Consider the following 25,101-nt stretch of genomic DNA (forward strand, 5'->3'; position numbering starts at 1 on the left):
CTCGACCTCAGCCAGCGAGACTGACTTCGGGCTTCCAACCCCCAGAGCTGTAAAGTACTAAAATCTGTGTTGTTTTCAGCACTCAGTCTGTGGTCGTTTGTTACAGCAGCCACAGGAGGATCACCTGATTGTACCACCCATTTCGTCCCCCCTGCAGTGGGAGGTAGGTGCCGGGTGACCCCGGTCTCAGACGAGGAGCCCGAGGGGCTGGGTGTTGGAGCTGGGGTGGGACTCTTAACAGTCACGGTGGCCCTCCCGTGTTGTTTCTTCCTATCAGACACGGAGGTGGCACACAGACAGACAGGGTGGCATTAGAGGCCCTTCCGGAAAGTTCTATCCAGAAGGGAACTCTCCAATCACTCTCACAGATGAGGAAACCCAGGTGGGCCTCATTGGCAGCAGCAGCAGCACAGGAGCCCCCTCCCTGGATCCTGGCCGGGGAGCTTGGATCTCAGACCCCCTGGGTCCTGAGCGAGGGGGAGCGCATACACTGGACGTGGAAATCCCTCATTCTAGAAACCACAATGGCCGGGCCTCCGCACAGGAGGAAAGGCCTCCTTTGAAGAGCCTCCCCTGACAGAAACCATCTGACTGAAGCGATACGCAGTCTAAACACTCCCGGCCCCACGTGAAGGGCCTGCTAAGGGCTCGTGTGGGAGGCCCGGGACAAACTGGCACTGAGGCCACCGGGCTGGACGGGGCTGGGCATGCGGGGGGGGACCTGGGGCCGCAGGGAGAGGCCTCAGCCAGGATGAGCAGCGGGACAATGGGCCAGAGACAACACCAAGCATGAAGATGAGCACAAAGTCCTGTCTGATTCCAGCCATGGAGATCCCGCGCGCCCCATGGGGCTTAGCCGCAGTGCCCCACAGGGGGCCTGGGACGATGCGAGCTCCCACCCAGGAGCACTAGCGGTCCCCAGAGCGAGGCAGGTCCCCGCCACCTGAGGGCAGGGCACGCGGGCGGGCGGCACTCACCGAGCTGGGGTTCAGCCCCACGTTCGCCTCCACGTACGTCTCGGTCTTGGGCTCCACAGCCAGCTCGGCCTCCAGAATCTTCTCCACCGGCATGTCCTCGTGGGCACTGCTCGTGGACTCCACCTCGCTCTCACTCCGATCCTTGCCCCGCTGCCGCTCCTCCTGCACGGCTGCAACGGCGGGGGCCAGCCGATCAGCCCACGGGGCCAAGTAGTGCCAGCTCCAAGCCAGTGTGGCCACAACACCAGCGTCCCCAGCAGGGCCGGTGTGGGACACACCGCTCAGAGCCAGCCAGACCATGGCGCCGTCTCTGCCCCGAGCCTGGCCTCTCGGCTGTGCGCTCTGAGAACACAGAGCACACCTGCCTCTCGCTAATTCATTCAGCTAACGTTCACACCGGGACCCTCCCGGGGACAGGCACAGGCCAGGGCAGATGGGGCCTGGCTCTCATGAAGCCGACGGTTCAGCAGAGTTCCCAACACGGAGTGCAAAGGGCTTTGATGGGCTATGGACTCAGGTAAAGCCAGGAAGGCTTCCCGGAACAAGTGGCAATGAAACTGAAGGAGCAGGAAAAATAGCAATAAGGGTTCAGGCAGAGGAGACGACATATGCAAAGGCCCAGAGCCAGAGCAGAGAGATTCCTGATGAGGAACGGTCTCTCACACCAGCTGGAGAGCCAGTGCACAGGGGACAGGTGGGTAGCAGGGCCGAGTTCCTGGACAGGGAGGGTCTGACACAGCCCAGGAAAAGGACAGGATAGTATGCACATCTCTGAAAGTCCCCTCCAGCTGCGGGAAGGAGAGGGGCCCCAGGGAGACCACAAGCTGGAGACCAAACCTGGGCGTGAGCCAGGATGGCTGGGGCCAGCCAAGGGGTTGGGGGAGATGAGAGGGTGAGCAGCACCAAGGGCAGGGACTGAGCAGACGGCGTACTCAGGCGGCGGCCTGGTGTCTGGGAGCCCAGGAAAAGAGGCAATGGGAAGAGGCAGAGAAGAAGGGACACGTCAACACTGTCCCCAGGAAGACCGCCGTGGGAAGAATGCCAAGGAGGCCAGGGTACGCTGCTGGGCATTTACAGACCTCCCATTTGGGAGCCCATGCAGCTCAAGCCGCCCTTCCCAAGAGGGGGCCATGCCCTCCCTGAGGTCACCCAGCAGGCCTGGGACGACACTGAACCACAGCCAGGCTGGGGACCCCGCCAGAACCCCACAATCTCCTGAGATGGGCCCTGGGGGCCCCTGCAGCCTCCTGGCCTGACCCCCACATCCACCCCCCTCCTCTCTGGTGGGCACCAAGGACCCTGGACCAGGGAACGGGAGTCAGCAGTGGGCAGAAGCCACTGCCTGAGGCCTGGTAGGGCTGGAGGGCCACCCACACGGCACCATTACAGCCTGACCAGGTGGGGGTATGCGGCCCGTGCCCCCAGGGACACCCCAGACACCAGTGCACAGCAGGGAGCAGCACCAGGATGGACGGGTCCTCCCCTAAGCCCACTAGAGCCTACCCTCCTGTGGGCCTGCTCTTCTGAGCCAGAGACGACGTCCAGACACCCCCATAGACTCCCGGGGTGCCCATGGCCCCCTCAGGGACAGCTTCTCAGCCCCCACCCTAGACAAGGCCCTCGGCTTCTCGGGGCCTCTGGAGACCCCAACACAGAGCGGGAGCTTGAATAAGACAACTTCAGAGCACTGCATTGAACCCTCTGTCACACATCCGCCCCTGCTGAGGGGAAGGGCCTGGAAACAGCCCCTCACTGCGGAGCCCAGGGCCCGAAGACCCCAGGGAGGACGCAGGGATGGGCAGAGCTGGGGTCCCCCCAGTCCACAAGGCTCCCAGTAAGAGATGGGAGATTATCCTGAGCGGGGAGAGCCCCCCCAAGGGCCAGGCCTGGGTCCCCCGCAGCACCCCAGGGTACAGGAGGCTCCCTCCCTGTTGGAAATCCCAGGGCTTTGAGAACTGGGCAGGCGCCAGCAGCTGCTGGTCCTCGGGAGATGGAATGGGAGACGGCAGTGAGCCACCATGCAGCCCAACTCCCAGACGCAGAATGGACCTCCTGGGCCCAGTGTCACAGCTGGGCCAGAATGAAGATGTGCGCCCTCGTGCCCTCTGCAGACCCCCACCATCTGCATGGTGGGCCTTGCCGAAGGGAGGGGATAAGCCCCCGGCCCACCCTGCTTGGGCCCAGGCCTTGTGGCGGCCACTCGCCCCACCTCCCTGGGGATCGTCCTGCTCCCCTGGCTGTAACCGGAGCCGCAGCACCCAGAGGTCCTGGTAAACAGCCCATTCCTGGGGACTCGAGGGTAGGACATTAGGATAAATGACAGTGATGTTTGCAGGAAGCCAACGCAGCCTAGGTCACACTCACTGCACAGGGGGCGCTCAGGTCAGCTGACCCGACAACTGCAGGCCCTCTGGCCCACTGCCCGGCCTCCGGCCAGCCCTGGAGGTGGGGGCTCGGCAAAGGGGCCTCAGGCCCTCCCAAGGACACCCAGCATGCCGGCCGGCCGGATGCTGGTACCTCCTCCCTCCACCCTGCCCTAATCCCATCTGGATTTCCCTCTCCATGTTTCTGACCCGCTCCAGATCTGTGTCCCCAAAGCCAGCTCCAGGCTCTCCCCACCGAGCCTCAGCTTGGCGCCCCTGCCCTCGCTCTCCTGTGGGACCTTGCTCCTGGCGCCCCTCCTCTTCCCTGGCCCAATGCCCTGGGGCAGTGCCTTCCAGAGGGCGGGAGGACACAGCCCTCAGGGGCTCCCCAAGTGCTCTTGCCCTCTGGGCCTTGGTCGGGGCTCATCCTCCCCTCAGAACACAGCTCCCTATTCTTACAACACCGGCTGTCACGAGACCGCTCAGCACCCCACCAGACCCCCACCTCGCCCTGGCTCTGAGGGCCCGAGCTCAAGCTCGGGGCTGCCTGACCCAGGCCCTCTCGCCCTGGGCTCCCTGGCTTCCAATGGGTTAGGCAAACTCGGGAACCAGCAGGAAGGAGGAGGACAGGAGGAGGGAGGACAGGGCCCACGGCCCAGCCACGGCTCTCAGTGGCCACTTCCTCCCAAGGCCACAGCTCCCAGCGAGCTGCCCTCTCTCGGGGCTCTGCAAGCCCACCCTCCCTCAATCCTCCAGGCCTGGGGTGGGAGGCCTCCCGCAGTGGCTGGCCCGGGGAGTCCCCCAGGCCTGCCTGGTTCCCGTAACGCTGCCCACAGCTCAGTAACAGCCCAGCACCAACACCTCTCCACGGCCCCGCGCCACCGCTTCTCGCCATGCCCCCACCGATGACTGTTCAGAGATGCCGGGACTGATCTCTGGCCCCCTGGGGGTCATGGGGCTCCCTGAGGGCAGGCCCTGCATCCCTCCTGCTTCCACAAACGGCTGTTCAGAGCTGCCCCCGGACCAGGGGCTGCGCTCCCCACGACAGGACCAACTCCAGTGAGGGAATTTCCTTCCACGTGGCGAGACTCAGGGACAGGAGACAGCCCACGCCCGGATCACACCAGCTGGGCCAGGAGCAGGCAGGGGCCTGGAGTCGGCGTCTTTGCAAGCCTGGCTCTTCTGGAAAATCTGACAGCAGGTGAGGGCTGAGTGCGGAGCTCCAGCTGGCCAGCGGGTGGCAAGGGGCCGGCAGGGTCACAGCAGGCCGCCCTGCTCCGGGCCCTCCCCCCGCATCTTCCGCGACCCTGCAGGTGGCAGGTGCTGGGCTGGGGCAGGGCACCTCCTCCTGTCACCTCTCTGTCACAGTGAACAGGGTCACAGGCCAGCAGAGGCACCCCGGCAGGACGCAGCCACAAAGGCTGATCTGGGCCAGCATCCAGGGTGATAGGGACCCAAGTGGGCCAGTGTCCCTGAGACCCTGAGGATGGGGGTCCCAGAGTCTGGCCTCTGGGCAGAATCCTAAACCCTCAGAGGGAGGACACAGCTGAGAGGCACGTGGCCTAGCTCAACCGCCTTATTTTACCGGGTGGGGAAACTGAGGCCCAGAGAGCCAAAGGGGTGTGGCTGAGCTCTCAGGACAGTGGGCAGCTTAAAGCTACAGGCTCTGGAGTCAGAGGGCCCCAGGTCCCCAGACCCTGCTCTGCCCCTAATGGCTGTGTGGCCTCAGGCAAATCCCCCGCTTCTCTGTGCCTGCTGCCTGGGCCATAGAATGAGACTGACAGCGCAGCCTTCGGGGCGGACCCATGAGAAGGTGCTCTTGGGGCGGATCCACCGGGAGTACCCTCGGGACGCTCACAGCTGTCACAGCACCTCCCACTCCCCAGGACGTGGCCCAGCGACGGGCATTTCCTCCACTCCGAGGACAGTCCCAGGGCACAGGGGGGAGGATGGGGCGGCCCGAGTGTGGGCAGGCCCAGGGTGTGGAAGGGGGCGGGCAGCGGGCGGGGGTTCCTCGGCACCTGCCTCCACCACGGGGGCACAAGAATTAATTAGCGAGCACTTTGTGAAGCGCTTGAAGCCATGAAGGGCCCGCAGCTCTGAGCAGCATCGTTATAAATACTACGGTTTTATTTACAGACGCGGAGGAGCAGGCGGATCCCGGGTGCTGATGCTCTGCCAGCTCCCTCACCTCCTAGATGGAGTCATGTCGGACTTACGTTCTGCCGGCGCCGGGAAGCCTCAGGCGGGAGGCGTCTGTGAAGACAGGGCCTCATTATCCTCCAGCCCGGAGCAGGCAGGCGGAGGAGGCTGGGCCGAGCCCTGCGCTGGGGACACCCGGAAAGACCCGAGAGGCACAGACTGACCCCTCCCCAGCAGCCACACACACACCCGGGAAGGGGGCTCAACGCCCAACATAACTGGGGTCCCCAACCTCCTCTCATAGGAGACACGCTGACACGAGGGCGAGCAGTCCCCCAGCCAGAATGGGACACCCCCAACCTGCCGCCATGCCCACCGCCACCCTCCTGGCTCCCGGGGCCGGGCAGGAAGCCAGGCGCTGGGAAGGGGGCGTCCGGGGCTGGCAGCTCCCCGGCCCTGCTGCCTCCTCTGCTTTGGGCACGGCCAGCTGGCAGGCCCTTCCTCGTCCCCTGTCCAGCCCCCACGGCAGGCAGGACTGGATTTCACCAAAGGGCTCTGGCCCAGCCGCCTCTTCTTAAGTCTGGGACAACAGACCGGAAGACGGGGCATCCTGCAGAGGTCACATGGTGAGTTAGGGGCTCTCCAGCTCAGAGGACACGTCCCTCCTTCCCTCAGGGGACTCAATCCAGGACAAGGAGCCTGCATATGACAATGCTCACATACACTCGCACGGGCACGCACACACATGCACATATGCACACGCACGCACACTCGCACACACGCACACACATGCACACACCACAGTCACTACTCCCAGCTCCACCACCAGCCAGGCACGGTGCTGCCCCCTGCACGTTCCTCCCCACAAGCTGGCGGGGGGGAATCCTGCCGACCCCCCGACTGTGCAGAGGAGGAAACTGAGGCTCAGAAAGGTGATGCTGACAGGGCAGCACATGAACACAGCAGGGGCTCTTTCTCTACAGCAGAAACGTGTGGGGCTACGCACGCCCATGCATGCACACACATGCACACATGTACACACATGCACACGCACAGACACATGCGCATATACACGCACACACACAGACCCTGCCGTTTCCACACCCCAGTCCTTCAGAGTCAGGAGATGGGGTGCAGGAAGCCTACGGAGGCAGAAGGAGCAGGAGAGGCCCTCCTAGAGGAGGAGGAGGGAAGCAGAGAGGTGGGGGCAGCAGTGCTGCCCCCTCCAGCCTGGACCAGGTCACCCCAGGTCACCCCAGGTGGGGCCAGGTCTCCCCCATCAGACTGGGAAGCCCGGAGTGTGGGGCCTGCCTCCCCTGTCAGACTGTGAGCGCCGGCAGGGCCCCCAAGCCCTGCCACTGCGTGCCCCAGCAGACAGGCCCGGGCTCAGCCTGGTGGAGGCCAGCCCACGTGCATTTCCCACCTGGGCCTCTGCCCCTACCTCCCCCGGAATGCTGCGGAACGAGTCGTCGTCCCCCCCCCCCCCCCCCGGCTGCTTGTGTGCCAGGGCCCCTCACCATTGCCCAACAGCAGATGCCCGTCAGCCTGCATCCCTCATTAGTGGCGGAGGTGGGGTCCCTGTCAGCCCCGAGCCAGAGAAGCTCCCCCTGGGCTCTCGCTCAGCCAGCTGGGTGCCCCGAGCTGCGCCCTCCCAGCACCACACTCAGCAAGGCCGCCAGGTACAGGCCTCTGCGTCCTCACCTGTAACAGGTGTGATCACGAGCCTCGCCGAGGAGTCGGGCAGCATCAAGGCCAGTCAGCACAGCTGCCCGCTGCAGGGCTGGCACTCAGGAGGGCACAGGCCAGCCCTGGGAGCCAACAGCTCTCATCCTATATGCTCCAGTCACAGCTGGATTGGCACACGCGGCCCCCTCCCCAGGCTGCCACGCTGCCCCAACTCATGCAGCCACAGCCCCGCCGCTGCCAGGGAGCCTTCCTTGCAGTGGTTTGCCCCAGGACAGCGGAGAGGACAGGAGCTCTGTCTCAGGACAGTTCCCGGGGGACTGGGGGCAGCGCCCAGCTGCAGGCTGTCTGGCGGGGTGGGGGGGTGGGCCTCTCGACTCCTCTGGGCCGCTTGACCTGGGAGACCGCGGAGTGCCCTGCAGGGCCAGCAAGGAGGCCACACTGGGGCCGCTGGTCACTCCTCCCAGGAGCGAGGCTCTGGACTGGGCCCATGGGTGCCGGGACACACGACAGACCGCTCCCTCGCTAGGAGCTGCACGCCCGGGGGAGCGTGGGTAAGAGAAGCTGCCACCCACAAGAGGACAGAGCTCCCTGCAGGAGGCCCCGCCCCGCCTTCCTGCCGTCCTCAAGGCTCTCAGGGCTGCACAAACCCGCACACAGCCGGCCAGCTAGGCCCAGCTGCAGGTTGCTGTGTCTGGGGCACGAGAGAGCGCTGTGGGAGGGTTTCACTGCATGCTCGTGATTCATAAATCCAGTAAGAGGCAAAGGGGAGGCGGGGCCTGACTGGACCAGGCATTCATCTAACGGCCCATAAATCAGGTCTCAAGGGCCTTGTGGCACCTCAGGAACGCGCCCAAAGCACCAGATTTACCCATCAGACGCGAGAGCAGGGACAAGAGAGATGCACCGCCATGTGGCTCCGGACCAGGCAAATGGCTACAGCCCCGGCCCCGCCTGCATTGGCCCTGAGACCCCCCAAGTGCCCAAGCTCTCTGCACCCCGTTTCTCCACATGGGAGGTATGGGGACAGCATCGTGGCACCACGGGGGAGAGAGAGAGTGCGTGGAGATGGGGGCGAAGGCCCCACGAGGCCCCGCACACAGCAGGCGCTCCTAACAGCTGCTGTAACGAGACCCGGTCACTGCCGGGCACCAGGGGAGAGGTCAGACCAGGTGACTCCAGGTCTTCCTGGCCCTGAGACTCTGCAGCTCCCCTGGGATGGGACAGGAGTGCCACCCCCTCTCCCCAAGGCCTTGGGGGACAGGCAGCTGGAGTCTGATGATGCCCAGGCTCACAGGTGGACAGGCTGAGGGGGACTCAGGAAGGGGTCAGTGTTTACTGGACAGTCCTAGGGATCCGGGGAGGGTCACTCCCTGGGCCTCGGAATGGCATCCACGCCCTGCACTGTGCCACATCTGCTGATGTTCTCGGTCTCTGCCCAGCTGTTCCCTCCAGTGGGGCACACGCTCTGCCTGACACCTTTCCACTCTTCAGGCATCAGCCTGGACGCCTCCCGCCCACCCGAGCCTTGCCCGTTGCCCTCGGCTGGGTCAGGTGCCTCCTCTGGGCTCCCACAGTGCCCCACGCTTCCCCTAAGTCATCAGTGACCACGCCAGGGGCCCTGCCTGGTTATTGACGGTCACTTTCAATGGACAGATGCCCCCAGCTCACTGCTGTACCTGGCGTGGTGCTTGGCACCAGGAGCGGTGAGCTCAGCAAGTGAACGGTCGGTCTCAGGGGCTAAAGCCAAGCTCACCATGTGGTGCTGTCCTCCAGGACCCCTGAGCCTCATGCGGGGGCCCCACCTCCCACCAGCACACTGGCGCCTGGCCCTCTGGCCCAGCTCCACGCCTGGGAACACACCAATCCGCTGCCCACCACACGTGTCCCCTGCCCAAGTTTCCATCCTTCAGGAACAACCCTGTGCCCAACACCTCCAGCAAGCCCTCCCTGACTACACAGGGCATCCAAGGAACCGGGGCTAGGCACACGCCTCCCCTGGCCAGATACATGCTTCCTCTGCCCTCTCACTGGCCTAAAGGAATAGAGTCTGCACTGGGAGCCAGAGGCCCGGGTTCCAGCCCAGCACGCGACCCTGGGCAAGCCCTGGACCCTCTGGACCTCAGTTTCTCCACCTGCACAAGGCAAGGTGGGCCAAGCATTATACGACGCCCTGCACAGCCCAGGCCAGGCCCCGCAGCTCAGCGCCGAGCCCACGAGGCCCCTCTCTGTGGTCCACGGACCCGCTGCCCCTCACCAGGAGTGGTGCCAGCTGCAGGAGACAGCGGCTGCCGCGGTGCCCCGCCTTCATCACTGCGCCCCACACTCGCCCTCACAGCCTCAAGGAGGAAATCCTGCAGGACCACGAGGCACAGCTGGGGTTTCAGTTTCTCAACAAGAACAAGTGGGGCCGAGAAGGTGCAAAAGAAAAAAATGGATGAAAGGAGGTGAAGACTGCAGCCACCGCGAGAGGACAGTCCTCGGGGGTGAGACAGCAGCTCGGGGACCCTGTCAGGGGCCGGGGGACGAGGTGGACAAACGCCGGCCACGTGTGGGCCACGGGAGCAGCCACAGCGGAGAAGGGAATAGACCACGCGGACCCCGACCCCAGAGAGCACCTCCCAAGCCCACGAGGCCTCGGGCGCAGACTCAGCAGGGTGGGGTCCATCTGCCGTTCAAGTGTGGATGCACCATGGCCCAGAGAGTCCACTCAGGATGCAGGAGTCGTCAGACCTGCACAGGCCACGGACACATAGGGGCTGGGAGAGGTCACACTGCAAGCTGGGGCCACGGACTCGGGAGCTTGACAATTTCAATGGCCTGAGGAGAGTGACCTTCCATGCTACCCACCCCCGCGACCCACCCCCGACAAATGTTGTCGATAAGATCCAAGGCCAAGAGGCCCACGGCTCGAGTCCCGCTGCTCCGAGGCCCTGGGTGCTGCTGGGCACCCCCACCAGCTTTGCAGGAGGAAGCGGGGTGCAGGACAACCCTGGCGTCGGGCTGGCTCAGGGACACCCTGACAGTCTCTGGAGTTCCCTGCTCCCTCCATCCCCCAATCAGGGCTGTCCCCACAAGGGCCCCTCGACCGTCCCCATACTGGACAACCGGAACACGGCCGCAGGACACATGGACCTGCCGTCCTGGGCTCCAACCACTCCACTGCACGCCCCCACCTCCCACGCCCAGTCGCGGGCCTCCCTGTGTTTCTGCCTTTGCCCGTCTCCCAGAGCCCACGTGCGGGACCCGGGCCTGCTACGACCTCGGAGAGGGTTTGATCGACGCCTGTCCCTCACAGGGCTGGCAGCTGCCAGCGGGCAGGACCCAGGCTACCCCTTCTGTGTCCCAGAGCCTGGCATACAGCGGGCGCTCAGTAACGATCTGGTGAGTGAGATCAACACCCGGCTGGGAGGTCTGGTACCATCATCACCCACGGGGACGCCCCGCCCACAGTACAGCAGTGGCCTCTGGAGGGAGTGAGCACCCTATCACCAGAGGTATGCAAAGGAGCTGGCCGCGCCAGAGGGCTGCAAAGCCGCCAAGTCCAGGGCTCCACGCCGTGCTCAGGGGCCACAGGGCGCAGGAGGCCCCGTGGAGGAGAGGGCTGACCCTGGCCCACCCGGCACGGTGGCCTACCTTCCCGCTTCATGCCCATGGCCAGGCACTTCTGGTAGCGGCAGTACTGGCAGCGGTTCCGCTGCCGCTTGTCGATCAGGCAGTCCTTGTTGTCTCGGCAGGTGTAGGTCAGGTCCTTGCGCACCGTCCGCTTGAAGAAGCCCTTGCAGCCCTCGCAGCTGTACACCCCGTAGTGCTTGCCTGCAGGGGGGCGGGCGGGCCGTGAGCCCCAGAGTGTCCACTGCGGAGCGGGCGTCCTCTCCGATGGCCCCCTCGTCTGCAGACCCCCCAGCCTTCCAGCTCCATCCGCCGGGCGAGGGAGCGGCCCCACCGAGGACCAGGCACTGGTGAGGCCGTCCCCTCTGTGTCTGAGCCAGCGGCCCCAGAAGAGGGTGCCGTCGGGGTTCAGAGGCAGGATGCGAGGGGCACTTCGCCCAGGGCACAGACCAGAGAGGGGCACAGCCCCCTCTGTCATCGTCATCACCAACAGCTGCCCTCCCTCCAGAAGCCTCCGGACCACCCTGCGCACGGTGGCATCCCCCACTTACTGCCTCCCTGATTGAAACCACTAGAAGGCCCATGTGAAAGGGGAGCTCCCAGCACCCCCTTGGTGGCCTGGCCAGGCCCCCGCCCCCACCCGTGGGTCCTGCTGTCCCCTGCGCCCGCGGCAGCCTACCTGAGGAGCGGTCCCCGCAGATGGCACAGATGTGCTTAGTGAAGGATGCCATGTTCCCTGAGGGGTGGGCCGGGACCTTGAGGACACCGTTGAGGCCCAGTGGGGGTTTGATGTCCTCGCTGCTGCTGACGGGGTTCATGGGTGAGTTGAGCTGGGGAGGGGACACTGGGGGTCAGCCCTGGCAGGCTGGTGCCATGCACTGGGGGGCATGTGCTAGAGTCCCCCCAACAACCCTGTGGCACACCCCCACTTTACAGAGAGAAACTGAGGTTCAGAGAGGAGCCCTGCCCACCCCAGGCCACACAGCCCGGAGTGGCAGAGCCCAGGCCGGCTGAGCGCCAGCTGGACGCCTGCCCGGGGGTGCTCCGCTGGGCTGGCAGAGGCTGCCCTGCCCTCAGGGCTCCACCCTCCCACGGCCGACCCCAGACCCGGGAAGGAGGCCCCCACAAGGCCCCTGCTCATGCTCCCTGCCCCTCACCCACCTAAACAAGAACCACCTCCCATTACTGGGCGCTCCCTCGGCAGGACAGCGTGAGCTCCAGGACCCTCTTGCTGAGGCAGGCACTTTGGGGGACCCCCAACCCACAGACGAGCACTGAGCCCTGGTCACAGCGAGGACGGAGCAGAGCTGGGGTCCACCCCACCAGGCTACACTTCCCGGGCCTCTGCGGGCGGGGCGGGGTCTCTAATCTCAGGACCCAGGGAGAGAGGGACGGAGACACCCCTCGGGCGTCCGCTGCAGGGACACCGTCCCCTCTCCACAGAGCCCTCCGCCCCACCCTCGGCCGCCTGACGCCTTGCCAGGAGGAAGCGTGGGAAACTCACCGGTCACCCTGGCAACAGCTGCCGCGGCTGCGATGACACAGCAGTTTTGGTTCCGCTGCGTCCACCCCAGCCCTCCCGCCAGCGCCCAGGGCCCAGAGGTGCTTCCCGCCGCATCCTGCGAGCCCGCCGTCTCTGCAGGCGCCAGGACCCCGGCCGGGCAGCGCCATGCAGCCCCGCACCCCCACTTCTGCAAACCCCTGACAAAGGCGGAAACTGGGTGGCGTGCACGCCTCTGGGGACGGGCAGCAGCAGCTGCTGCGCTGCCCCCTGGTAGCCCCGGCCCCTCCTGCGGGCGGGAACCGCACCTCCTTCCTCCCCCACGGCCCCCAACTCCCACCCCCCTTTCTCATGGGACGGCAGGACCTTGTGGCTCAAAGGACACAACGCAGAACCCCCCCCCAAAGCCCTCAGCGCCGGCAGTGACTCTCCCAGCCCAGCGGGCTCTAGGACCCCTCCCTCCACCCAGGTGGCCATGCGGCTCTGAAGATGCTTAACCCCCAGGGGACTCAGGGGGGTGCAGAGAGGCCAGGAGGCCGGCTCTGACCACCCGGGCTGCCAGGACACAGGAGCCGAGGGGGGCGCGAGGGCATACGGGGACCCCACTGCAGAACAGCGCAGCCCTCTGTCATTCGAGAATGCCCCCTGCGCCGTCTGCAGCGCTCAGGAGCCTTCCCAGCTGAGAGAGGAGCTAAGAAGGGACACCGACCAAGAGAAGGCGCCCGCTGTGTGCTCGGTGCCACCGTGCCGGGCTCTGCACACGCGCTCGCCTCTCCCTGTGAGGAACACCCCGCGGGGACGTGCTCTCCCATTTCCCAGATGCAGACGTGGAGGCTCAGAGAGGTCAGGGGCCTGGCCGAGGGCACACAGCTGCCCAGTGGCAGAGCAGAGGTTTGAGCTCAGCCCTCTCAGAGTCAGCAGGTGGTGACACCGAGGTGATCACCGCACGCTGGAGAAGGGGAAACCGAGGCCCCCAGAGGACGGGCTTGCCCTGAGCCACTCAGCAATCCCACATTGCACTGTTCACTAAGCGCCCAGCCAGCTAGGAGCACACAGCCCAGCCCTGCCCTGCAGTGCTCGCTGGCCGGGTCCGAGATGCCAGGAGGAGGGAGAAGGGGCTTGTCCCCAGGCCTCCGGATCCTGCCTCCTCCATCTGCTGTGTGACTTAGGGGAAATTATCACATCTCTCTGAGCCTGAGGTTTCTCGTATGGAATAACGTGAGTGCATCCATGTGAGGCTGATGTCGGGGTCACCGAGCTGATCCACAGCAGTGCTGACAGGCAGCGAACGACCCGGCTCACGCGGCACAAGCGGCGGCTGCATGAGCACTCGGCCTCCAGGAGGAGACCACCAGCTGGGCCTGGACGATGGCGGGCGGGCGGGCGTCCCAGGCAGAGGGGCTGCCAGAGCAACATTTGGTCCCGAGGGGCCCAACTGCGGGAGCCACTGAGGACCCATGAGCAGGAGGCGCGGCGTGGGGGCCAGGTGGGACGCCTCTCTGGGCTCCAGCCGTCCCCGTGCTGCGGGAGCCCGGCCACGAGTCCCAGGGCTGGACCCTCCTGGCGGCACAGAGGAGAGGAACTCGGGCCTCCCCTCTTTCTGCGGCCGCCCAAACCACACTGGGTGGGTAGGGCCGCCTGCCCTGTCTCCTAGCCCCCGTGTGCAGGCCCTTGGGACTGGCGCCTGCCCTCGGTAAACTGAGGCAGGACCACAGCAGCAGGGAAGGAGCTGCAGGGGGAGCGGTCAGTCAGGGTCAGTGCCGGGGCGAGCTGGCTCCCAGGCCGTGTGCCGGGGGCACCCTGCCCTCCCAGGCTCCAGGTCCCCATGGGCACAGCGGTCGGCCCAGAGGCCCTGGGAGCCCGAGGAGCCCCCGCACGTGTGGGAAGACGAAGGCGGTGCTGCAGCCGCACCCTCACTACAGGCCCGGGCGCCCGCTTTGCTTCTCCGCCTCGACTGGTGGGCATCCCCACGTGGCCACTGGGGCAGGCTGTGCAGAGGCCAGGGGCCATTCTTCCGCTTCCCAGCTCCAAGCAGGCAGGCCTCGGGCCGGGCTCACAGCTCCCCTAACAGAGCGCGGGGCGGCCCCTGGGGCCTCGTCCTGCCGCATAGGCCCCCTCCGCAGACCTCACCTACGGGGTCTGCTCCCCGCTTGCTCCACTCTGCTCCCAGGAGCCCGAGGACTCCGTGGCGTGGCCAGGGAGGGGCCCGCCCATTTCCCCTTTCACATCCTTGGCATCTATTTCGGTTCCCCCCGGGAGCCTACGAGACTCACTAAAATAACCTCCCGCCTCCACAGCGCCCCCCTGGGGCCCGGCCGTCTCTCCCACTCCTTCCCCCACCCACCACGCCCTTCCTTCCCGTGCCCACGCAGGGGAGGCCCACTACCCACGGTCAGAACTCAGGTGGGAGGCTCCGGACCCGCCGCCCACCAAGAGCCGCCCTTGGCCTCGCTGGCCTCATCTGCCCACCAAGGCAGGCGACACACCCTGTGAAGTCCGCTTAGCCTCATGCAGACGACCCATTGCAGAGGCCGCACGACCGTGGTGCCCACAACAAGGAGCAGGCAGGGCCGGCCGCCCCGCAGGCCTGGACACGCCCTGCCCCATGGAGGCTGTGCGGGGCTGGCGAGGCCTGGACACCGAGGTGCCCACGAGTGCCAAGCACTGTGAGCGGCTCTGGGACACGGTGGGAAATGCTCCCTGGTTCCTGCGCTGGTGGAGCCCCCAGACCAGGGGAGACATGCGGGGCAGCTCAGGCCGGCACCTGTGGTCTGGCCTGGCTCTGCCCAGACCCCCGGCGCCCATTTCCCCGAGAGGCGGGGTGAGGTGGACTCAGGGACATCGACGGCCCTCCCTGGCTGTGGACTCGAGCAGGCGGTGCTTGGCAGAGTGCCAGGCCCTCCTCGACAACAGCAGAAGTCAGAGAACCTCGCTGGTTGCAGCAGCTATGACTTCGTGGTTGTGGTTTTGGGGCAGGAGTGGGGGCATGCCCCCCCTGAACTCCACCCACACTCCCATGAACATGGGGAACTCCGGGTGTCCAGGAGAAACTGCTTCAGCTAGAAGCTGCACTCAGCTCCCAGGGCAGGAGCGATGGGGGTCAGGGGCCGGGGGACTGAGGCTACCCCGGAAGAGCGGCTGGAGGCCGAGCATGGGGCTCAGACCAAGGCAAAACTAACTGCCGTCCAACTGACCGATGGACGGATGGATGGCTGACGAGCAGGACAGTATGAACGTCTGGGGCACACCAGGTTTGCTCCCCACACTCACCCCCCTCCCAGGCCCGACTCCTGCACTGATCACCTCATCAACCTCACAGGGCCTGGAGCCCCTCACTCACAAGCAACCTGGATTCAGCACGCCCCCACTACGTGCCAGGAACCTCGCTGTGTGCAGAGAGCAACAGAGAGCAACAGAGAACAACAGAGAACAGGACGGACGTGGCCCCAAAGACCTCCCTCCTCTGCACCGCCCACCCCTCCCCTAGACGGCTAACAGTGCCAAGGGGCACCAGGCTCCCCAGAGGTTTGGAGGCATCACCACCACCCTGGCTGGGCACCTAGGGCCCAGGGCTGGCACAGCCCCCACTGCAGACCCTCACACCCAGGCTCCTACTGTGCACAAGCCCTCGGGGCGTCCAGGGCAGGCAGTAGGCCTGGAACCAGCAAGGAGCCTCATGGGGCTCTGAGCGCCAGTGGGACCTGCCTCTATCCCGGTCCCCTGTGGGACGGGCGCAGGCCAGTCTTCATCTGCCATGTCAGTGTGTGACATGCTGCAACCAGCAAGAACAGGGGTGGGGCGGCTATGCTAAAAATAACACGGCCAGGCCCAGGAAGGCGGCCCAATCTCCCTCATGCCAGCACCTGGGGCGTTCTGCCTGCTTCTAGAAGGCGACATGAGGGGGTCCCGGGAGCTCTGCACTGATGCCTGAGGCCCTAGCTCTTCTGCATCCATCCCCCGGCTGCAAAGGGGCTGACAAGGTCACCCTGGAAAAGCCAGCAAGATTCTCCACCAAAGCCACCTCCAGACAGGCCCAGCCAGATGGGCAGTGGGCTGCCTACAGACCCCAATGGCACTCCAGCCCTCCTGGGCCGGGAGCAGAGTGGGCTGCCCTGGAGGTGGCATAGCTCCGTGGGCAGCAGAGGGCTTGGTAGTCCAGAGGACACAGCTGACACTATTACTGGTGGCTCTGGGCAGGGGAGCTGGAGGGCTGTCCTGAGGCCCCAAAGAGACGGTACACCAGAGCACGCCTCCACCTCCCTGGGGAGGAACAGCTGAGCCCGGTCTTGGACACTCAGAGCGAGAGGGAGCCCTGCCTATTCCAGGAAGGACAGCTTGAGACCCCGAGAGAGGGCGGACCCACAGGGATTCAGACAGGTCTCCCCGCCCACCAGCAAGAAATCCACCACGACCACCCAGAGCCAGGAGAGAGACACCCAGCTGGGCCCTGAGGCCCCTTCACAACCCAGGGTCCTGGGAACTCAGAACAACTCTGCAGGGCTCGGACAAGAGGTGCCTCCAGGTCCCACGGCAAGAACTGGACTGAGCCAGGCCCGGCCAGGCACCTGAGCCAGACACGACCCCAGCAGCCAGACTGTTCTAGAGAAGTGTCTGAGCAAACACATGACATGGACAAGACCACCAAGCCCGGCAGACGAAGCCGAGGCCCCCGTGGACCCGAGGCCTGGCATCCCCGAGGAGGGGCGTGTCTGCACCGAGCCTGGACACATCTCGCCTGTGAGGTCCAGGCCCAGGGGCACTGAAACTGCCCGGCGTGGGTGTGAGCAGAGGCCAGCAGGGAAGGGCCGGCCAGAGAAGGGCCAGCTGTGAGGACACGGGGCTCCAGGGTGGAGGGTTTAAACCCGAGGAAGGTGGAGTCCCCACCCCACAGAGCTCCGAATCCCGGGAGGGTAGGGGACCTGCCTGGCTGACAACCTCTGAGGGTCACGGGCTCAGGAGTCAGCAGACCTGGACACACACCCAGGCTCAGGCCGCCTCTGTGGCTCTGCTTCCCAGAGACTGAGAGAGGAAACGACAGCACCTGCCTTCCAGGGGCCACAGGATGGAGCAGGTGTTCTGCAGGTGAGGCCCAGGCCCCACCCCCTGGCCCCGCCCACAGGATGGAGCAGGTGTCCTGCCGGTGAGGCCCAGGCCCCACCCCTGGCCCCGCCCACAGGATGGAGCAGGTGTCCTGCCGGTGAGGCCCAGGCCCCGCCCCTGGCCCCGCCCACAGGATGGAGCAGGTGTCCTGCAGGTGAGGCCCAGGCCCCGCCCCTGGCCCCGCCCACAGGATGGAGCAGGTGTCCTGCAGGGGAGGCCCAGGCCCCGCCCCTCTGGCCCAGCCCACAGGATGGAGCAGGTATCCTGCAGGTGAGGCCCAGGCCCCGACCCTCTGGCCCAGCCCACAGGATGGAGCAGGTGTCCTGCAGGTGAGGCCCAGGCCCCGCCCCTCTGGCCCAGCCCACAGGATGGAGCAGGTATCCTGCAGGTGAGGCCCAGGCCCCGCCCCTCTGGCCCCGCCCACCACTTACCTGGGGGCTGCCAGTGCCAAAGCCCAGGGTGGGTGTGGTAGGCACCGACATGGAGTGGGGGCCCATGGGGGAGCTGATGACGGAGAAGGGTGGGCCCATGCCATTGATGGGTGAGCTCAGCGAGCTGATGGGCGAGTGCAGCTGTCCTGGGGAGCCGAGAGAGGAGCCCATGCCGGGCCCCAGAGAGGGGTGCAGTGAGGGGGCGGCCATGGAGCCACGCCCCGTGGGGGAGTTGAGGGACGAGGAGTTCACCTGGGTGGAGAAGTCTGCAAGACAAGAACCACAGGAAGGCGGTCAGGAATCCACAATGACTGGCCCGCTGCCCCTCTGGCCACAGAGAGCACGAGGCCCCGAGATGCCCCAGGCACCCCCGGTGATCCTAACGGCTCACTGACACAAATTCAACGCCACCCCCTCCAGGGCAGCATCCCACCCGGCCAGGCTCTAGGGCTCAGGCCGGGCCCCAGGCAGGTGCAGGACGGGCAGGCTGACAGCTGCCGTCAGCATGCGCTAAGATGCCTATCTGGTCAGGGAGGCCGGATGGCTGCCGCTTGGACACTCAACACTCCAGGCCTGTCCACCTGGAATGCCTGGTCGCCAGGAGTTGCCAGACCCTCTGCCCATCTACTCAGGAGGTCTAGGTGAAGGTCTGGGAATACTAATAAAAATAATGAAGGCTGAAATTTGCAGAGCACCCACTCTGCAGCAGGGGCAAGTCCACATCCTCGGTGTAGACTGATGCGTGGCGTTAGGAGGTTCACAGCTGGGGAACTGAGGCCCTGCGTTCCTACCGCTGCCCATGGCAGGGCGGGACCAGCACCAGGAGGCTGACCCACTGCAAAGTCTGCGGACTTAACCACCAGGCAACACTGACTGGGCCTGCTCAGGTACCCCAGCAGCGGTGGTACCCCCAGGCCTCCCTGACTGGTGGGGCCCCAGAGAGGTGCACACTCCTGTGTGTGTGCCCAGGCCTGGCAGCTTGCAGCCCGGGGGCAGGGAGCTTCCAGGTGGGCCTCATGGAGGGGGCCTGGGTGTGCGCCAGGCATGGCGACAGGCAGCCCGCAGAGAGTCTGGGGAGAGGCTGGGACCTCCCACACATCAGCCTTTCATCTCTGGGATTTCAAAGCACCAATAATGGCTAATTAGGCCTCCCCATCCCCGCCGAGGGCTTGGCAAGCAGAAGCATCCCCAGGAGGGAGGCTCTCAGGTGGTGAATCCACTGCCCCCGGGCCTGAGCAGACCATCAGGAACTGGAGGAGCCCAAACAAGGCAGCACAAGCCAGGAGCCGCAGGCGACAGCGAGTCCTGCCTCTGCCCGGGCAAGGCACCTCTCTGGGCCTCGGTCTTCCCATCTGCAAAATGGTCTCCCGCCCCAGCCTGCAGCGATCACACGTGCTTTTGAAAAGTCGACTGGGACCATGGGCGGGATGGAGTGGCCTCCGTCCACACACACCCTGGGTCGGGGGACCCACGCCGGCTGCCCCACTCAACGGCCCCAGGACGACTTCGCCCCCTGACCCTCGGAGGGCCCGTGTCCTGAGCGTTCCCTGAGTGCCAGGCCTGGAGCAGGAAGAAGCCCTGTACAGACTGAGTCGGGGGACACGCACCGTCGCGCTGCAGACACCACGACCGACCCGCATTCGGAACTCAGGACTTGGGGCAGACCTGACTCCGGCCAAGGCCTGAGCTCTTATCCAGGGCCTTAGGCACTTGTCCACAGAGGTGCTGGGCAGCAGCCAGCCCTTACGGTGGGGTGGTCCCAGCAGGAACACGGGGTGCTCTGCCACGCCTGCCGGACCCCCCTTCTGGACGCATTTATCCGTTTCCATCCCGGGAGGAGGGCCGCAGGAGGGGGCCCTGGAATTCCACATTCAAGCCAGGGTGTGGGGGGGCCTGCCTGCCCCTGCACCTTCTGACTCCACCAGCAAACGAGCCTCATCTGATTCTTCTGAAACCCTAGCCATTCGCAACATTGGAAATAAACCGTTTCACTAAACTTGAAAACAAAAGCTTAAGGAATTCCAGAACCGGATGCAGCGGGGCCTGCTGGCAAAGACCAGCACTGCAAATCAGCCCTATTGGTCACGCAACTCCCTGAACCCAGGCGTGGATGCCCAACTCCATGCGCCCAGAGGTCTCCGCTAGAAGCTGGCGAGAGAAGGCAGACAGAAAAGGAGGTTCAAGAGTAGCAGACAAGATCCGGCTGCATATCCTTGATCCACTGAATTCCTGCAACCCTGTCCACCCACCTGTGACAGACAAGGAAACTGAGGCACAGGGAAGGGGCCAGAGTTGCCTAAAGGCACAGGCCCAGAAACCTGCAGCTGCCCCTCGGCCACTGTAATTTCCAGCAGGCCACAACCGGGACACCTGGACCCGCCCCTGGACGAGGAACCCTGAGGCAGCTTCATCCCCGTCCAAGCACGTCTCCTCATCTGTGACAGGCGGAGAGGCACGGCCACTCTGCAGGCCGAGGCTGAGGCGAACAGGGCGGGCCCCGCCCCTGTCATGCAGTCCAGAGAAGCACCCCGCTGACTTCGAGGTGTAAGAGAAAGAAAAGGACTTTGCAAAATGCACTCTGCAGACATCTCCACCGAGACCACAGACCAAGAGGAGCCAGGGAACCGCTGGGGCATCTGGGAGCAGGCTGGGCCGGGCGGGGTCCATCCCAGGAGCATCCCACCCCAGAAACGCATCCAGAAGCCTGAAGGCCTGGCTGCCCAGCCTCTGGGAACGAAAGGAGGATTTCCCGGCCAAGAGGGAGAAGTCACTCCCGGATCCTCACAGCTCCCCACCTCCACCCCCTGTCCCTCTGCATCCTGGGGGGACTGGAGGGCTCTGAATTAGAGGAGGGGACTGGGAGGGCGGGGGTGGGGGCTGTTCTCCTTAAGGGGCTGCGTGCAGCCAGCAGTGCCAGGCGGGCCCAGAGCCTCTCGGAGGGGCCTCTGCTGCTGGCCGGCCACACCTGACAGGGAGTGTTCCCGCGGGGGGCGGGGGGACTTCCCCCTCACACAGCTGCAGAGGCTGCTGCGGGTCCACGCTGGCCGCTGGCCCTGCGCTGGGCCTGAGCTGCTGGGCTGTTTATTTGTTTGCTGCTCTGGCAGGAAGGGGAGGGAGCGGCGGGAGAAAGCTTCGGCCGGAAGGAAGGAGGGAGGGAGGAGGCCTGTTTAACTGCCAGCTGCCAGGCTGCACCCCAAAGCTCCCCCAGCCCCCCCAAGGCACCACCCACACCCCGCCCAAGTCTGAGGACCGTGAGGAGGGGGAGCCAATAAGATGGAGGGGAAAACCGGGCAGGAAAGACGGGGTGCAAGGAGGAACTCCGGGAGAAAGGGGGAAATGGGGGGAAAGGGCACCCAGCCTGTGGGTGCAGCCCATCCCCCAAATGTGAACGTGGGGGCCTGGCTCCTCAGGCATACCCCCCCTCCTCTGCACCCCAGGGACAAGTGTCTGCAGTTGCTCCCAACAGATGACCGTGAGCCCCTGGGGGCCCCTGAGTCTGGAGGGGGCGGCCACCCCACCAATGCCCGCCTCGGCAAGACCCCAGCTGCCCCAGGCCCCCACTCCGGGCGCTTCCTGTTTACACGGAACATCCACAGCAGACACTTTCCCGGAGCCTGGGTGACAATGGCTGGGTGTGTTTTCTGGAGTCTTCTGGAGAGAGGCACTTTCTGGCCAGGAAGGGAATGTTAGAAAGAAAAGGCAGAAAATGCCTAAACATCCTCCGCCGGCCAAGAGAGGCCGCCAGCCCGCCCTCCACGTGCGTGCAGGCTCTGCCTTTTCCTGGCCATTTATCTGTTCCCACCCACCGATAAGCAGTGGCTGCGATAAGGTTGTTCTTAAAAAGTCATCCTTGGGACTTGCAGGGCCTTGTCACCCGCCGGTCACCACACGCTTATCTGATGCTCAGCTCAGTGGGCTGGCGGGGGCCACGGCTGCAGGATGCCTGACTCAGACCCCAGACCCAACCCTGGGAGCCAGCTGACACCCAGAGGGTGCAGAGGGGCCTCTGCGGAGGGGCAAAAGCCAAGTGCCGAATCTGGGACCCTCAGAACCTGGGCCTTACCGGGCCCCAAACCCCAGCACCCCACACCTTACCCCCACCACGTGCCCTCTGGCACCATCGGCAATAGATGGGACTCTGAGGAAGGAGGCCAGGGCCTGGGAACTCACAGAGACCTCCAGAAAGAGGCCCCCGTCCAGGCAGAGGGGATGCCCTGGCAGCCCCAACACATGCAAATGCACCTCGCGGGGCTGCCAGGTTCAGTCCAGGAAGGCTGCATGGAAGAGGTGGTGGGCAGCTCTCTCCATTGGCACAAAAGGCGTTTCAGAACACAAAACTGAGTCTCAGATGCAAATGCCTGCAGGCCAGAAACAGAAGTCCGTGAGCAGACATGGAATGCCCCGGAATGCTCAGCACCCAGAGCAGGCACGGAGGAGCTCCCTGGGCCCCAGAGTGTGAGAATGAAAAGTTACATTTAGTGAAGTTGAAATAAAAAATGTTCTCATGGTGACTGACAACAGCACAGGCTGCTTCTTGAGAACAGAGTTCCCCATCGCGGTTGTATGCAAGTAGGAACTTCAACCACCACCCAGGAACGGCCGAGCAAGTGGCCCCTGAGGTCCCTTTGAGAGAGGGAAGGGACGTCCCCACCGACCCAAATTCCTGAGCTGCTCGGGCTCCCCCTGGAATGCCCACCCTCCTGTCCCCCTGGTCCCCATGCAGGAAGCCGGGGAACCCCCACCAACTCCCTTCCGGCCTCTGCCTGGCAGGCAGGGGAGGCGGGGAGGCGGCCGGAAATGCCAGCCCGCTGTGGCAGGGCGGGGGCGAGCCCGGGACTCCAGCCCCTCCCAGGCCACCAGGGAAACCCCAGCTCCTGCAAAGGGGAGCTCAGGGCTCCTCCAACGCCCTTCTGAGCATGCAGGACCAACCAGGGCAGGGTCCCAGCAGGTCGCAAGCTGGGGCCAAGGCCCAGGCCACGTGTCCTGTTGAACAGGAGAGGACACGGGGGCCCAGCCAAGCAGAGCAGAAGGACGGGCGGTCCAAACGGACCAAGGGTGGGGTCCCATGGGGCTGGAGAGGGCCAGGGGCTTCAAGGAGGGGCACGAAGGACGGCATGGAAGCGTCAACAGAGGTGTCCAGAAGGGGAGAGGGCACAGAGGGGCAGGAAGGACCCCGCAGTGAGCCACACCCGACAAGAACGGGTCCATAGCCCCCACCCCTGCACCTCTGCCTGGGGACCCCCCGGAACCGAAACCCCGAGGCGGGGAGCCGGCGGTCCCTCAGGAGCTTCCCGGGACGCCCGCCTCCAGCCCCCACCTTCCGGAAGGACTGCTTCCCCTGCCACCCGGGGGAGGAGAAGTGGCAGCCCCGTGGGGACTGCGGTGGGGACCACGGCGCGTCGGGGTTTGGGGGAAGCTGAGGGCGGCTGGAGCAGACAGAGGGGGAGGCAGAGCATCCAGGCCCCACAGGGCAACGGGCTTCAGGAACGGGGGCGGGTGGCAGACATGCCTCCTACCCACCCTTGGGGCCACGGGGCCCACCTCTCCCTGGCCTCAGTTTCCCCTTCTATAAAATGGGTATGCCAACAGCAGTGGCTGCTATGCTGGCCCACAGGAATGGGCCCCATGAGCCCTCCCAGGGTGGGTTCCCAGCACATGCTGGGCGCCTGCTTCCAACCTCCCAGCACAGGGTGGGCCGGGACTCAGGGCCAATCCCCTCCAGCCCTGGGGAGCACAGCTGACCCACTGCCTCTAGCTGAGTGTCAGTTTACGGCTCAGGTGGCTTGGGCTGAAATTTCAGCTCCTCTGGGGTCACCCTGCCCTTTCCCCAACCAATGGGCCCAGCCCCAAATCTCAGCCCCTGCTGAGGACAAAGGTCAGCTCGGCCCTCACGAGTGGTCAGGAGAAACTCCAGCCTGCCTCCAGCTCCCCTCCAAGAGCCTAGGGCCTCAAAGCAGGGTCAGATGGGGAGCACACCAGGAAGGCAGCCTCAGGGACCCCCAGGGAGAGCTCCCCACTGGCCAGAAAGGACCTAGTCCCCTCTCTCTGCCAGGCCCAGCAAGTCCATCGGTCAGCAGAGGCCAGAACTCAGGACTGAGGAGCCCAGAGTGGCCCAGACCAGCCCAGACTCCCGAGGAGGGAGGGGCATGGGGAACAGTGAACCACGACACACATCTTCTTCACCCCCACCCCACACCCGTCCGCAGGCGCCCACGGGAAGTGGCTCTAAGAGGTTCCAGGCCCTGGACACCCAACAGGGACTTCACTCCCACAGGCCCCACAGAAACTACTGGCTGGCCTCTCCAAAGTACTGCTTCCTAGCACTGCCTTCCTCAGCCCTCTGTGACACAGACGGGGATGCCCAAGGGCCTGGAGGGGGCGCTTCAGGTAGGGTGGGCACCGAAGGCCCAGGGACAGGCAGGACGCTCTGTTGAGTGAGGGACAGACACCACAAACCCGCCAGCCCCAAGGCTGCGAGGGGCCCAGAGTGACCAGGGCTGCAGACCCAGCAGGCAGAAGCTCCGCCCAGGGTTCAGGCACATCCCTGAGAGCTTTAGGTGTCCAGGGCTCAGAGTGACCCCAGGTGGGCGGGGCTAGGGCAGGGCCCTGGACTCCAGTCTGGCCACTGCCTCCGCCTCTGTGAGCTCAGGCCCCCTGGGCTCCATGAGCAGGAGACCTCACGGACTCAGGAATGCCAAACCCACCTCTACAGTTGCCACCCCCACCCAAACTGGGGAAAGCAGGGTCTCGGCTCCCTGTCCCCTCCCCAAGGAGCGGGCCACGCAGCTGGGCTCTCCCTTCGTGAACTCACCTCCTGGCGCTCTGCCCAACAAGCCTGGGAGGGACTCAATGTACCCTATCCACTCCCCTTGGACCCACCTTGGCCCCCAATATGGGATCAGGGGCTGGCTCTGAGCGGGAGCCTGGGAAACACAGGGAAGCGTGGGGGCGTGACGTGAAGGCGAGGGCCTGGGGGTGCTGCCTGAGGCCTCTGGTCCCTGACGTGGAAGGGCAGATAGCTTGCAGGCACGACTGGCCAGGTGGCTGGACCCCCAGGGGAAACAGATACAAAGGCAGGGGCAGGATCTCCAACCCAGATCTGCAGGATCTCCAGCCACGGCCCTCCCCGGCCTCCCAGGGCATGAGGACAAGGAACCACGACCCAAACACCTCGACCTCCGGGTCCCAGCTGGGAGACACACCAACCTAAAGCCCTTCAGTCCTGACCAACAAACTCCCCAGGGCAGAGGGCAATACAATGCCCCTCATGGAGACCCCACCAAGGCCCAAAA

At 65.2% G+C, this 25,101-nt stretch overlaps 1 protein-coding gene across 5 annotated transcripts in view; it reads right to left on the reverse strand.

Moving 5' to 3' along the window:
- RXRA (retinoid X receptor alpha) overlaps window positions 1-25,101 on the reverse strand; it is a 105,525-nt gene that overhangs the window by 12,926 nt on the left and 67,498 nt on the right. For 3 of the 5 annotated variants that reach the window (XM_087418829.1, XM_087418825.1, XM_087418826.1), the window contains exons 2-5: window positions 17,810-18,075; window positions 11,457-11,607; window positions 10,802-10,981; window positions 978-1,147 (exon numbers count right to left, since the gene is read on the reverse strand). In XM_087418829.1, coding sequence (XP_087274955.1) covers window positions 978-1,147; window positions 10,802-10,981; window positions 11,457-11,607; window positions 17,810-18,075 — 767 coding nt within the window. Of the gene's footprint in view, window positions 1-977; window positions 1,148-10,801; window positions 10,982-11,456; window positions 11,608-11,938; window positions 12,201-12,281; window positions 12,307-17,809; window positions 18,076-25,101 lie in introns of those variants that run through there. The other 2 variants (XM_087418828.1, XM_087418827.1) reach the window with 2 other exon arrangements.

The sequence above is a fragment of the Ceratotherium simum genome, chromosome 29 (assembly GCF_057802395.1).
Source record: "Ceratotherium simum simum isolate JZ-2026a chromosome 29, ASM5780239v1, whole genome shotgun sequence".
NCBI lineage: Eukaryota > Metazoa > Chordata > Mammalia > Perissodactyla > Rhinocerotidae > Ceratotherium > Ceratotherium simum.